The sequence below is a fragment of the Silurus meridionalis genome, chromosome 14 (assembly GCF_014805685.1).
Source record: "Silurus meridionalis isolate SWU-2019-XX chromosome 14, ASM1480568v1, whole genome shotgun sequence".
Taxonomy (NCBI): domain Eukaryota; kingdom Metazoa; phylum Chordata; class Actinopteri; order Siluriformes; family Siluridae; genus Silurus; species Silurus meridionalis.
The window spans coordinates 9785936-9801250 of record NC_060897.1 but is presented as its reverse complement, the minus strand read 5'-3'; the positions used below and the strand labels follow the sequence as shown (position 1 = coordinate 9801250).

Here is a 15315-nt window from a genome sequence, read left to right as displayed (position 1 = left end):
TCATTAAAAATGTAACATAGAAGCGCAAACATAACCTCAGCAAGTTCCCAAAGGGCCAAAATATCTAGAACAGCCACTAATAATTTATCAACTGAAAAAAACTGAGTGATGAACAGTAAAGTGAGACTCTATAAAGTTAGTTTCTGTTAATAAAAATCTAATTTAACATAAATTGCCACTTGGCAGCATTACAATTAAAATTTGGTTAACATTCGGCGACTCTGTGAACTTGTCTAACAAGATTAAAGACCTGTGTAGTGACATCTTGGTCTACTTTATGAAGAACAATCTAATGTTTCATTCACACTTATATCTGTATTTTTAAGTGCCTTATAATGTTAACAAGAGGTAAATGATGCATAGATTTAAGAGAATGAACTAAAATTGACAGGCAATTCAAATTTTTTAAACTAATGTATAAATAGACTAGAAAATGATTTGTCTGTAATTCTGATTACTTTATTCATCATTCTTAAACTAATGCCAGATCCAAAATTCTGAACAAAGCTACTCACATTCACATTGGAGAATACTAAACAGAAGCACCTCATGGCAGATTCAGTGTTAAATTTAAAATAATTAAGACTTAAAGAGTACTGTATTTTGTTAAAGCCTAAGGTTTACAATCTTAACACAGGCATTAAATGGTAATTATATACAAGACATGATAACTGTTAAAAAAAAAAAAGAAAAAAAGTGTGAATTTAGAACAGAGCGTAATGGCAGAAAATTATTTCATGAAAATTATCAGGATTTAGCTGATCGTATTCATTATTTACAAAAAAAATAAAATGTATGAGATAAGTCATGATATGACTCTTGGAATGAGCAACTGCAAGTAATTGAAAGGTAAGCTTCACTATTGATTTGTTGAAATGCATTTACAAAATCAAGATTAAAGGCACCAAATTTGAATGACGCAAAGCTTGAATGTGACTTGGTATGTGAATAAAATCCCAGTTTTTAAAAGTAAATAAACTAAAAACTCAGACAAAGCATTTAATTATGTACCATCATCACCAGCCATATTACATAGAAGTCATAATAACATGGTAAAAGAATGTGTAGTACCCAGACATCAAAACAATAATATTTAGACAATAACAGACACAAACATGTTTGAAACTAGTGTTATGTCGGCAGTGTTTTTGTCAATGCTGAGCTCAAATCAGAGTCTGATGGTATAGTTGAACTGACAGCGTTCTGGATAAGAGTCAGAAGGAGCTATAGGGGAGGTGAAACAAGTACGAGGCAGAGCAGCAGTAGGACTGAAGAGGAACAGCAGGAATGGTTTTGCTTAATGCATGAGTTCCTGGATACATGTCTGCTGATTATTCTGTTTTCCAAAAATTAAAACTATCAAAACAAGTGTTCGAGAACACACGGGTCGAGTTGTGTGTGTGTATGTGTGCAATAACAGTGCACACTGTAAGGTGTGTGAGCACATAGTCAGCCCAGCAGGGAGTGTGCTCTGAGTGTGGCTTGCATGGTGCATGGAGAACTGAAAGGTAGGGAATTAGCCTAGCTGGGTGCTTTGTTTGCTTTCTAATCAGGCAGTAGCAGGGCCACCTCAGCAGGACAAGGCTTTATGGAACCACATCTGGACAACAGCTGCTTCTGGACTGTGTGGATATATAATGTGGTGCACACCATGCACGGTAGCATGTGTGTACATGTGTGCATATTCGTACACGTCATTTATATAGATGTATATAGATGTGTGTTTTCAGAGTCTCACCTTTAAGCAGTAGAGGGGTGAAGGGGATGAGTGGAGCCCTCAGACTGGCTAACAGATCCCTGTATGACTTGTGGTTCCTGGAGGGATCCTGAATATGTGGTAAACAGACAGTTTACAAATGAGCTAGATTTCTAACTTAATGCTTCATAACCTATAAACTCAATATAGTACATGACTATTAGATCTAGTGTCACCGCTAAAAAAATTTTCATAATATTGATGTATTGAAAGATAAAAATCCACATTCAAAAGCTTAATGTTTATTAGGTAATTGACTTCAAGCAAGTTTAACAAAAACATGTCTAAACATCATACAGAGAATATCATGCTTTGATCACTGTGATATAAATCTATGCGCCCTAGGGAAACAAAACAAGCATAATCCATTACGTTTTTACTCATATACCAACTCTAAAAATGCCTGTGATCTTTTTAATGCATTTTCTTCCCCATTTTCATCTTCAGAACTTGGTAACTTTTAGAACTTGGAGATACATTATGTAACAAGATGTTTGTGGACACCTGACCATCACACCTATATGTAGCTCTTCCCCAAACCATTGCTATGCATTGTATAGAATGTCTTGTATGCTGTACAAGACATTATGCTCAGATGTATCCAAGATGCACCCTTATAACTTCCCTTCACTGGAACTAAAACCTAAACCTGTTAAGCATACCATAAGCCACAATTTGATGTGGAGGAACACCAGTTGTCTCCACAGAGCTCTGATCTCGAACTTACTTCAAGATTAACTGAAATGTCAATTTACTGACATTCAATCAACCTTTGAATGAATAGGCACAGATTCCTACAAACACCACATTTTTGTAATAACTCCATATTACTGCTCCTGCTTTTGAAATATGATCTCTATAGATCTATCAATAGTCAGGTGCATACATGATTTTGGCTAAATAATGCAGCCTCCTCTTGTTTAAAGTGCTGATTATACAGAAATACAGGATGCTATATTTGACATCATAACTGACATCACTGTTTTAAGATGTCTGTGTAGGCTGTGGCAAAAACATCAAGGTTTTTTTCCCTGCTGTTGAAGCACACTAATGCAGAACTACGTCAGTGACCTCTGTGAGAAGACCCAATTGTGGTAATGTGCAGGCAAATTTAGAGAGAATCAGTCAAGTATTAAACTGTATTTAAGTCATTCAAATAAAAAGCATTTTGCAAAGTTTATGTAAGGTTTCTGAATAATATGGTGGCTTACCGCAGTACTCTCAAATTGCTGGAACTGCTTTCTGAACTTTCCGGGCAAGCCCTGCCATTAAAAAAACACAACATGGATGGTTTCAGACACATTCATATATTTACACCTCCAAGGCAAAAGGTTGAAATGAAGGATTTATTTAAAGGTCACTGTATTGAAATTGCAAGGTGTGTTCAAGAAGTGTTTCCTTTAAAAAGATGCTGCTTAGTAAATTCAGTTGCCATGACTACAGCTAACAGGCCTGGGCCAAGAATAACACTTCACTCTTGGCAAATGAAAGGAGGCAAAAAAACAGTGTATGTACAAGTGTGTGTATGTGAGTATGTGTCTGTCTATTCAAACAAGTAAGTGAGGGAGAAAGAAGAACAAGATATGATAAAGCAAGTGGGTTTGTAAGAGAGAAATTAAGAGATTTTGAGAGTTATAAAGTGAGAATTATAAACAGGAAGGAAAAGGAGCGAAGGAATAGAGGGAGATGAAGAAAGGTGGTTATCTCACCTCCCAGGTAAGGCGTAGGCGGCTAACTGCAGGGTTGTCCAGGCCCAAAACTACAGCGAGGAATGACAGCAGGTCCTGCTGCTGCTTACATCTAAAACAAACCCAATCAGAATGTTAAGACCTGGTGTAAAAACCTGAAATCCAATAATGATTATTAGGTAATTAGGTGATAATTATACAAGTACTGCAAGCTAATTGCCATGCCTTTACTTACTCATTCAAAATGAGCCAGTAATAACAACCAAACTGAATCCAAACAAACATAGATACACACACATTACAAGAGTTTACTCACAGAGCTGCGATCTTGATGAACTTGCGCAACAGCTGCACCCTCTTAGGCAGTGATTGGCACTGCAGAATCTCAGTAGCGACCCAGTGCTGCACCTCGCTGCACCGCTGCAGTACCAGCTCAAGGTTGAGAGGGCGCCATCGAGCCTCCTCTCCATGGAACACATAACTCACAAACTCCACCTGTTTAAACACCAAATCCAGGTTGGCACATGCAGTGATTTTTTTTTTCTCTAAAGAGTGCATTAAAGGGAAAGGCAGCTGTGGAGAACAGAAATGTGTGTGTTTTGTCTGACCTCATGCACACAACTGAAGAGCTCCCAGTCAAAAACCACCAGCTGGTTGGCCACTTCCTCTGCACTCATGTCATGGAGTTTGCTGTCACCAGGGGACCAGTGGATCTCCTCAGGCAGTGGCATCTAATGTGTACACACAAACACACAAACACACACACACACAAAACTATGAAAACTCTAAAAAAAAAATATGGCAAACTACAAGGTTGGGCTGGTGCTTATCTGATTCTTATTAAATTAGCAATTGCTCAGTTAAATCTCTGATTTGTATAAATCTCAGCACACACCATTCAAACTTTCAAACATTCAGACTCACTGAAACTGGTGATTTTCTTTTGCTTTCTAATCTTCAACTGTACAGTTTTGGTGAGCTTGTACCATGTAGGCCTTAGTGGAATAGAACCTGATGTAGCCCATGCCTTTCAGCTCACCACAGTTGTAAAGAGGGTTTAAATGAGTTACTATATCCCTCCTGGCAGCTCAAAAGAATCTCTTCGACCTCTCTTATGAAGAACCCAAAGAAAATGTCACTCTCTCGATGCTTGTTGTTATTTTCTTTATTATCAACTAAAGCTCTTGACCTGCATCTGCATGATGTTATGCATTGTGCTGCTGGCTCCCTATTGGTTGACTGGATAATTGAGCAGGTGTACAGGTGTACAGATGTTCCTTATAGTGGATGGTGTGTGCTGAACAATTAGTTAAGTATTTAGTTTTATGTGAAATCCATATTAGAACTTAAATCTAACTCCAGATACGTTTCTGGCCCGGACATGGAAAATGGCAATGAACTGTAAAATTCGTGCAGCTCTACAATTATTAACTACGAAGCAAATTATAGCTAATAAAAATTCAAAGACATCAATTAGCATAGTGTCAACTGCATTCTCAATTAGTTCCTGCTGGTTCTTACTCATTTTTCTTATGAACTGATTTCGTTTTAGCATGCAGTTGACTCAGTGCAATGTTTCTCACCAGGCTCTCGAGCTCAGAGGGTTCGCAAGCAAACAAGTGCGTGTTGACGCCCAGAGTGGTGAAAACAGCCTCGTCACTGGGACGGAACACGGCCTTCTCTGTGTAAAAAGACAAGATCACAGATTGCAGCGGGATGTTAATCTTACACATGTGAAATCAACCCACACTGAGAAGCACACCTAAACGTCAAAACATCTCGCACACAGTCAGCTGCTGGCAAGGCCGTCGCACTGCTGTCAGCCGTGTTTCAAGTATTCTACTACAGGTTATATATCATGCAAACAACATCTACTTGATCTCTACTGGACATGTCCCTAAGCATTTATGTTATAAGAAACTATTAAATTGCACATACATATGTGTTGATGTGTCTATTTACAACCTGAACCTATAAAACTGTTTCTTTTGTAACAGTACAGTACAGTGTACAGAGGATTGCTTCTTGGTTTTAGATCTTGTCTGGATTGTTTTTTACAATTACTTATAAATGGATAAATATTCGACTTTTCTATTTTACGTCCCCATTAACATTTGAGTCTAACATTCTAAGTTTTATGACACTTACCTCCAGATGAGGTGACAGCCACCAGTATAAGGTTGCCTGGCTGGGTCGGCTGCTCCTCGCTGTACTGGAGCTTTTCTCGCACCAGAGCCAAAATCTCTCCAACGCGGCAGGAAAGACGGCTGCGGATGGTCACGTACGAGTGGTCGGGTGTGTAAACCCTACAAAAAACTGCAGAGGCAAATATCTTCTAGATCAAAAAGCTCTGCAAACTGAAGCAAAGCAACATGTGTATGGCTATTTCTATTTAAGAAACTGCAATAATTATGTTTCCTCAAAAGTGTTACTTTTAGTAAGACCAAACTATTTCATTAATAAGTTCTCATTTAGTTCACTGCTAAAAGGTCAACAGTTTAAAAGTAACTAGTTTTTGATCAATATATTGGTTTGCTGTCTGCTTCCTGGTCTGGTCATACATCTTCACTAAAAATAGGCCTCAACGGGCCAGTGAGGTCAGCAGCTATTTCCTCTTTGGGATTGCTTATTGACTAATTGGTTAGGGAGTCGTTAAAGCACTTTGGCTGGACTCACATCTCCGATAACGTCATACTAACTAATGAAGTCCGATAATTTATTTAAAACAATAATAAAATGGGGGTGTCTCCTATGACCTCACTATTGCCATACAGTGCTAATTGAAAATCGTCTATTAGCAAATTATTTGTTGATCAAATTTCACGATAATTTTTTTTAGTTGTAAAAGTCAGAGTTAATTAAGCAATCGGAACTCACTTTCGTCTGAGCCACGAAAAGCCTCACGCGGTTGTAGGCAGGCATCAATGCGTCTGAAATGGCGAAAGAGTGGACGCACCTGCTTCTTCCGACTCTCCTTCTCCTCCTCTGCCCTAGAAGTGGAAAATACACAGAATGTAATAAGAAGTGCCTAATACAAGAAAATCCGACATAACTTGTTATAAGAGCCCTATTAGACAGCACACGAACATCAGAATTACATGAGCAATGGCATGACCTGCATCTCTTTCTGCTGACTGAAAAGACTACAGCTGATCATTCCCTGCCCCTGGCATTCTTTGCGTTTACAGTAAGTGTTAAAAAGCATCAGTTCCTCCTGGTAAAGTTGATCAAATCTCAGAATGCAATAAGCACATTCAGATCAAATTTCTAAATGCATTCATGTTAAGTAAAACACTGCAAAGGATTTCTAGGAAAATACAACTGCAAAATAATACTATGTACAATGTAATACCTTTGTTTATTCTCTGATACTATAAACACTATATGTAACAAAGTAACAATTATGCAGGATTTTATTGAAAACATGAAAACCTTCGGGCTAGACGATTGCTATATAACAAATTTTTACTGTGGTTAATGTGCCTTGTAAAACCAAAGTTTCCAAATATATATAAAATCACTGTGCAGAACCAAAATAATGCCATATCTAAAAAACATATAATGTTCTGTAATGTTTCTAATGCCAGTGGATTCCCTGGGCCTTCAGCCAAAACCCAGGCCCAGGACAACTGCCCTCATCCAAAAAAATGCTCTACCTACTTCGCCTAATAAAAATCCATATTTAAAATAGACACTTATTATAGATTTATTATTAATTTATTAACAACAGCTCGAACAGTTTATGGCTCAAACTAATAATCTGATTTGATCATTTCTATCACATCACATCTGCATAATTCTCATGCGTACTTTGGAAGAGATATAACTATTTTATAACCATTTTATGTTTGGTGTTTCTCCAAATTGACATGTCAATGAACATATATCCTTTATATATTACATAATAATTAAACAACCTCTCAATGTGTACCGGGGTTAGTAAAAAGTAAAAAAAGTAAAAAGTAAAAAAAAAAATTAGGCACCTTTTCTAATCTAACCGAAATTTTCTTTTTCACACACACCCCCTTTTGGGGGGTGAAAACTGTTTTATAAAAACAGCTCTGCTCCCAACACTCTTTCACACTTTTCCCGGTGTTGCACTTTACTGCTGTGAGCCGCTCAGGAATAGCACAGCAATAAATTAATACACAGAAGTGACAGGCAAAGCAGCATATTTAAAGCACAAAAATAATGCTTATATTTGTTTATTGTGTTTTGGCTGCTGGTCCGAATTTATTTGCTGTTTTTCCGTGGTTTTATGGAGTTCAAAATTCCTCTGCTTTGTCTTGAAAAAAAAAAAAAAAGAGATTGACAAAAAAAGTTTCAATATAACAAAAACATTCCTCTAATTATAAGCAATCTATCTGTAGTGAATGAATAGTGCATTTAGGAATTTATATGTTAACTCAAAATAAAAAGCGTAGAGCTTACAGGCTTCATTAAGTGGTAAAGGGATTTAACATCCCATACGGAAAACATCAATTACCAGATGCAACTTCATTTCCAATTAGCATCTTCACAGAACCATGGCCTTGTGGTTCATATTATGCTGCAGGACGTCTCCTGTTAAAATTTTATAGCTTGCTACTGTATGATAATGAAAGGAGCCAGACATATAGGAAGTGTTGGGGAGGGGGATCTTTTTGTAATTTCCTTACAGAACCTCTATAAAGCTGGATTTGGGGGTTAATGAGCAAAATGTGGATTTGGATTTTAATCAAAAGCATGCCGTGATGTTCGCCACGACATGCTGCTTGCAGTTGACTTGCATTGAAAAGATCAAACGTGCGGCAACCACTACGTCAATGCCACTTACGGGTTGTGGAGGATTTCAGTCCAGCGCTGGAGCTTTAGAACGTCCTCCACCAATTCAGGGAAGTGGCTGAGCTCTTGCACGGCACAAAGGTACAGGTCCTGTATCAAAAAGAAATAAGGATGGGAGAGCACAAATAAACAAGAGCATATCAGGAGTTCTAATGGTCTCATTTTCTTGAGGAACACAAAACCGATCTGTGTGCTGGCTAAAGAAAAGTTTGACTTGGTAAAGCAGCCAAAACAATGACAACCTCAGATAGGCAGAGCTGAGTCAGTTTTGTTGCCATGGCTACGCTGATAGACTTCTGCAAGGAACAACACTTGAAACCTCTGGAGTGTTTTTCTCTCAGATGTGTAAGTGGATGTGTGTGTGTGTGTGTGTGTGTGTGTGTGTGTGTGTGTGTGTGTGTGTGTGTGTGTGTGGGTTTGTTGAATTTTGTACCTTAGGGAAGCTGTTGGACCTGTCCCCCTCCTCCTGTAGCAGTTCTCTGTATGTGTCCAGGTAGCGGAAGGCCACACTCAGTACGGCCTGCTTCCTCTCTGCTCCATCCCAGGTGGGCCAGCCCTCACCCTGCTTAGGTTCAGCTCCAAACCTGAACACACTATTAAGGAGCATCGCAACCTGCATACATTAAGTGTTTTGTGCTAGAGGATGGCTAACGTATAAGCATAGACAGCAAAGAAAAATGAGAATTCGACTGTATCTCAAATTCACACTGACACATAAACATGCATGCATGTGTTTACTGCAATCTATCTTATACTGTAGCAAGATAGACCGAAGGGTCCATTACAGGAAACATCAATTACAATCAAACCATTTCTCTGGAATCCTAGAACTCAGACTAGTTCCTACTTTACATTTACTGCATGTGGCAGACGACCTTATCCATAGCGACTTACAACTGTTTAGTTGAGGGTAAAGGGCCTTGCTCAAGGGCCCAGCAGTGGCAGTGTGGAGTTGTTTGGTTATGCTGTGACCTTACAATCCAGAGTCCAATGCCTTGAACACTATGCTACCACCGCCCCTTATTGCATCTATATGCATGAATTCATGAATCCATAAATCCATATATTTTTTTTTCAATAAGTTTTTTATTTGGGGAATTTATTGGGCTTTAAATTTAAAATAATAATTTTTAAAGCTTAAACTGCCTAGATGTGCTTTACGTTTCATTTTAACATCCAATCACTACTTGCCAGTAACAGTGAAGGCACTTGGTAGGCATTTTTTACAAAGTGATGTATAAAAATGATATTGGTATAGTGTTGCCCTGCTGTAAAGCACGCACGAGACTCATAAACAAAAAGATTTTCCTATTCGTCTCTTATCATCCAACAAACAGACACAAGATGGGAAAAAAAGAATAAAAAGAATAGCATGTGGCCATCCAGGCAGCATAATTACAACCTCAGAGAAGTGGTGAAGGCAAAGGAACACACCCATCATGTCTACACGCACACACACAAAGACACACACAAGTTTCTTCCTTCATCTTAGTAGTTTGTTATTAACAGGGCTGTACAGGAAGTGCAAACTTTTATTCGCCAACAGACAAAACATTACAAACCACTAAGGTATCTTAGTCACAGAGACAAAATACTGCCTTTAAATGGTTTTAGAACAGTCATACCTGTGCGGTTGTCAGGATGATTAAAACATAAATATCTTGATCAGAGGGGGTTTTTTTTTCTGTCTTCAAACGTACTTTTAGGCCATTCTGGAGTTGCCCTGGTTATCTCCAGCTCTGCTCTTCAGATCTATTTAAAGAATCACTCCCTAACACCCTGTCCACATTTAAACCGCTATTCCTGTTCAAAATGGCCAAGTGGCCAAGCAGGACACGCGCATAAGCTGCCTTTGAAGGCAGTCCAGATATAGTAACTGTATTTATGTACACTTCTTGCCAATAATCCAAACATTGTGCTGAGCTCAGTGGCACCTGGTTCTTAGTGGAGCAAACTGGCTCAGTGTTACAACGAGTATATGGGCTTTCACCACTCACTCACTCACTTACCCTCTTTGTGTGTGTGTGTGTGTGTGTGTGTGTTAAGTAAAAGACAGGGCTTCTATTTTAAAATCTAATCCGATCAGGAATGGCGAGAGGGAAGAGAGCCAAGGGGCTTTCCCTTTGTCTTCAGGATGAGCAGGAAGCAGACATGTTTCTACAACAAAAGATTTAATTCGGCCTGGACTTCCAGACCTGGAGAGGGTTTTGAGGAGGTGAGATAATCAGGGGATAATCAGGAGAGAGCGAGAGAGACACACACACACACACACACACACACACAAACACACTCACACAGCGGAAAACTGGGGGCAGACACTGGGCATTAGGAGCAGTGAGGCATGTAGGCTTCCCAGCTTTATGCTCTGAGAGCAGACGAGTCCCAACAGTACTTTAGCTACTGTAGTTCAGAGGACAGACAGACTCTTCAAATCGGGAATCTAGGTCATACAAGGAGATTGGGGGCAATGGCTGTCCTCTATTCAAACAAGCAAACACAACCCCAAAACAACCACCACACTCAAGCCATTGCAAAGTCTGGAATTGAAATGTTTCGATATTCTCATCAAGCCTTTGATATAACTAATATATAACAAAGCCTATCATTGGAAGGTATAGTGGAGAGTCTGACAGTATGATATTGTCAGAGTGATGTAATTTCTGCAGTATATGTTCTATATCTTACCATGTAGTATGATAATGATAAATTATATTTAATAAAATATGCGATATGACAGAGCCAGAATAATTACTGTGAAAAAAGGGGCAGGGCTTATAGTTTAAAATAAAAATATATATAAAAAATAAACCTGTTGCTACAGGTCTGGAAGGAAGAATGCACAAAAGTTGATGTAAACACACTCTAACAGAGATTTCCAGATTTCTTGATTTACTTCATTTGGGAGACATACTCCTAAAATACACGTGACCGATGCTGATATAGTGTGAAGGATACTGCTGAAGCAGGACCTGCTGAAACTTGTCGGACGCCAGGAAGATTGGGTGTGTCAACATGAAGTCGTCCAGGAGTATTTCTGCAGAAAGAGAGGGAGAGAGAATTAGCACAATTGATGCATACATTACAAAAGCTGCTCGATGGGGAAACAGAAGACTTACACTGAGAATGTTTCGAGCAAAACTGTCATTAATCAAATGGCGAACACACGTTTCCCCCGCTGACAGACTCGCTCGACCGGTCATGAACCCAAACATCTTGGTGTGAAATGAAATTTGTATTTAACCTGCTCAACTGTCATACATGTTTTGTTTTTGTTCCTTTTAATCCATTGGACAAAAGATGCCTGAGTAAATGCTTTCACATTCCTTTGAAATAGCTGCTGGCTCCTGCATGTACATAACTAAAGCAGCTTTGACTTTTTAGAAATGTCACTGAGACTTCAAAATGAATACTAAAGTAGAAGTAAAGTTTAAAATGTAAAGTTTAAAATGTTTTTAATTAAAAGTCACTGGTCTAAACTGTCTATAATTAAATGTTGAATCATTTAAGTATGTTTTTAGGTTGTTGTTTTTGCATTATTCCTGAGCATGTGTAAACATATCTCTAATGAATACTCCATGTAAATAGAGTAAAATGTATTCATATAGTAGTTTTTCAAATAAACAACTTCTACATAAACAAATGAACTATTTACAAATTTTATTTTTTTAACTGTTGCACGTATGACAAAAGATTAGTCAGGACGCCATTGGTTTCTGTTTGTAGAGCACCACGACTTTGGTTTTAGATTATTGTGAACAGGGCGATTAGAAGATGGAGGGGTGTGAGCCCCCTCCTGGGCAAACAATTCACACCTCTCCACAATAACATTTGTACAGAGATAAAAAATAAGAAAAAACACACTGTTTTAGAATAAATGAAACACTAGCAGCAAAAAAAAACATATTTTAACCCTTAGAGTTAGTGCAGTAGCCTTCTACTTGGTTTGACATGTATCATGTTTTTTGCTTGTACTGTATGTTATTATATTATATATTTATGCATGGTATGTGCTATTTTTAGCCATCTCTTGTCTGACATAGAATGGTTTTGACATAGAATCATTTTTTTCATTGCTTGACAGAAGAAGAAAGCCTGCAGATTTGCTGCAAACTCTAAATAAAAATAAATAAATTATGAAAAAAAAAAACTAAAATGAATTTTTATTTATTATTTTGCAGTATAGTCCTACTTCCAGGTCCTATTATTTCTCTGTATTTAAGTTTATATTTTAACACAACATTTTAAAATTTAATACCAGTAATATTTCTTTCATTAGATGTTTTTGCTAAATAAAAAAAAGCATCTTATCTAGGTTACATTAATATGTCGCATATTAATCATTTAAAACAGCATGTGCTACCAGTTTTAAAATGATCCAAAAAGAGTAACCTCAAAATGAACACAATCCTAAAAAGTAGGTCACATCCTTCACATAGTATGCAAAAAGCTCATGCAAACAACTACGAGACAAACCTCAGGCTATCACCCGAAGAGCAGCGCACAATGAACATTCACCAAAAGACAAAACGTCTGAGCCCAGTGATGCCAAATCTGGTCAATGACACTGGGTATTTAAGAGGATAACCTGATAACTCGGGTTTCTGTTATCTGACTCCACCGCTTCCTTTTCCTTTATGGTTACTGTGCATGTCTGCTTTATTTTGACAGCAAGTTAAAAGCCACGTCAAATCAGTGTTTTTACTGTCTGTGGTCAAAATTACATGGCTGCGACGGGCTCAGGAGCAGACCTCACTGTAACTGTGCTAAAGGCCAGGCCAGACGTGTGAGAGATGTTCCTGCTCCTGACTGGTTGCAGCTTGTCCTTATGGATTTACTGGAAGTTTCGCTTTTGTGATGTCTAAGGGCTGTAGGTGAAGGGAAAACAGTGAGTGTAAAAAACATGGAGGTTGAAATAGACACAAAGCGTTAAAGTGCTATTGAATGTGGAGGGACAAAAGGCTGGAGAAGGTGTGACAGTATTGGATTCAGCACAAGTATAAAGCTGGAAAACATACTATTTTACAGATTTGTACCTCACTCTGTGTGTGTGTGTGTGTGTGTGTGTGTGTGTGTGTGTGTGTGTGTGTGTGTGTGTGCCTGATTGTAGGTGTATCACTTAAAGACCTGCATCTGCAACAGAAAGAAAGAAAGAAAGAAAGAAAGAAAGAAAGAAAGAAAGAAAGAAAGAAAGAAAGAAAGAAAGAAAGAAAGAAAGAAAGAAATTAAATGATATTAAATGAACATGCACGATATTAAAGCAAATAAGATGCAAAGCTGCAAGGACTCACTCCCAGTCAGTAAAAAACAGAGTAGATAAGTGACAGGAACAAAGTGAAGACAAGGTTTACTTCATATTGCCTTCAATCTACCTTGTGTGTCTTAATCTTTATCCAGCTTTAACTGGCAGAAGTCGTAAAATGCAAATAAATACTCTAACACAGCATCGTCTCTGGCCTTCAAACTGATCGCACACTTTCCTGTAGGTGTGCTGTTAAACTGAGCCATTGATTTTACAAAATAAGTCCAGTCATGTCTACATTTTCCTGAACCTCCGTTTGCCCACCGATCAGACAGATCAGAAAGTCGTCAATGAAACCATAGCAACATGAGCAAAAAAACAGTTTCTCCTCAGACTTATTCTGACAAATATCTTTGGCAGAAAATGGACAAATTCTTTGCTTATAAAACATAACTAAATTTCTACCGAGAAGTGGTCATGTTCTGGTTCATTCTTGTGCTTATGGTTTGTGCCTAACTCCGCAGATGTTTTATCGACCAATGGAACAGCAAATTATAGCATTCACAAATTGCAATTGTATAATTACCATATTATAAACAATAGACGCTGTCTAGGATAAAGCAGTTCCTGAAAGCGAACAAATGAATGCGCTATGAGTGTCATGTCAGGAACTGGAACATGAACAAAATGTACAGTCCCATGTTAATTCCCATGTTATTTCTATGCTATTAGGTAAATGAAGGGTAAATTAAATGTTTTATATACACTATACTGCCAAATGTTTGCAGACACCTGGTCATAAATATTGTATGTGGTTTTAAGCATTGCATTCCGAACTGATCTTAATTTGCTCTTATAATTCCCTCCACTCTTCTGGGAAGAGACTAGATTTGGAATGTGCTTGTAGAGATTTGCGCTCATTTAGACACAAGTGTGTTAGTAAAGTCAGGTACTGAGTTAGATGCGGTGAGGGGGCCTGGAGTTCAGTCAGAATTCCAATTCATCTAAAGGTGTTCAACAGGGTTGAGGTCAGAGCTCTATAGCAGGAGATCTTCCACTCCAACCCATGCAAAGATTCACTATATGGAAAATGTTTGTGGCATACTTTTCAAAGTTTTTTGAAGATTCATATGTGCTTTATGAACATTGAATTCCACATTTAGTCCCCATTTGCTGTTATAACAAACTCTGCTCTTAGGAGAAGATGTTCCAATTGATTTTGGAGTGTGCTTGAGAGTTGTTGAGAATCACAAGGGTGTTTGTAAAGTCATGTACTTATGTAGAGTGAGGAGGCCTGGGGTGCTGTCAGTGTTCTAATTCAACCCAAAGGTGTTCAATAGGGTTGAGGTCAGAGCTCAGTATCAGGCCACTCAGGATCTTCCACTCCAAACCATGTAAAGCACATCTTCCTAAAGCTGACTTGTGCACAGGGGTATTGTATTGCTGAAACTCTGTCTCTGAGTTTGAGTGAAGGAAAAACAGCTCATACAAAATGCAAGATGTTACTCCAAAAGAAGAAAAATACAATAAAGTAAAATACATTCAATTCCATTTTATAAATGATTAGTGCTGTTAGTAATCTGCTGTCGCATACTTCAGAAAATCACAATTATTCATGACAGAAATATAACATCTTAATCAGATGATATGAATAAGGTCTGCAAACCAGAATATAAGAAATAAAACCTTCATGACTCCATGTGAAAATCCTTTTCTCTGCCCACGCACTCTCCATCTCTCTCTTTCATCCATCTCTCTCTTCCAGCCCACCAGTGCACATTAAAGTGCAGTTTTAAGTGTAGCAAATC

At 38.1% G+C, this 15315-nt stretch overlaps 1 protein-coding gene across 2 annotated transcripts in view; it reads right to left on the bottom strand.

The window, feature by feature from the left end:
- rapgefl1 (Rap guanine nucleotide exchange factor (GEF)-like 1) overlaps positions 1–15315 on the bottom strand; it is a 39920-nt gene that overhangs the window by 7118 nt on the left and 17487 nt on the right. For both annotated transcript variants that reach the window (XM_046866974.1, XM_046866973.1), the window contains exons 2-12: positions 11224–11302; positions 8702–8852; positions 8261–8358; positions 6322–6434; positions 5593–5760; positions 5028–5125; positions 4053–4175; positions 3761–3939; positions 3466–3556; positions 2968–3018; positions 1739–1826 (exon numbers count right to left, since the gene is read on the bottom strand). In XM_046866974.1, the coding sequence (XP_046722930.1) occupies positions 1739–1826; positions 2968–3018; positions 3466–3556; positions 3761–3939; positions 4053–4175; positions 5028–5125; positions 5593–5760; positions 6322–6434; positions 8261–8358; positions 8702–8852; positions 11224–11302 (1239 nt within the window). The remainder of the gene's footprint in view (positions 1–1738; positions 1827–2967; positions 3019–3465; positions 3557–3760; positions 3940–4052; positions 4176–5027; positions 5126–5592; positions 5761–6321; positions 6435–8260; positions 8359–8701; positions 8853–11223; positions 11303–15315) is intronic.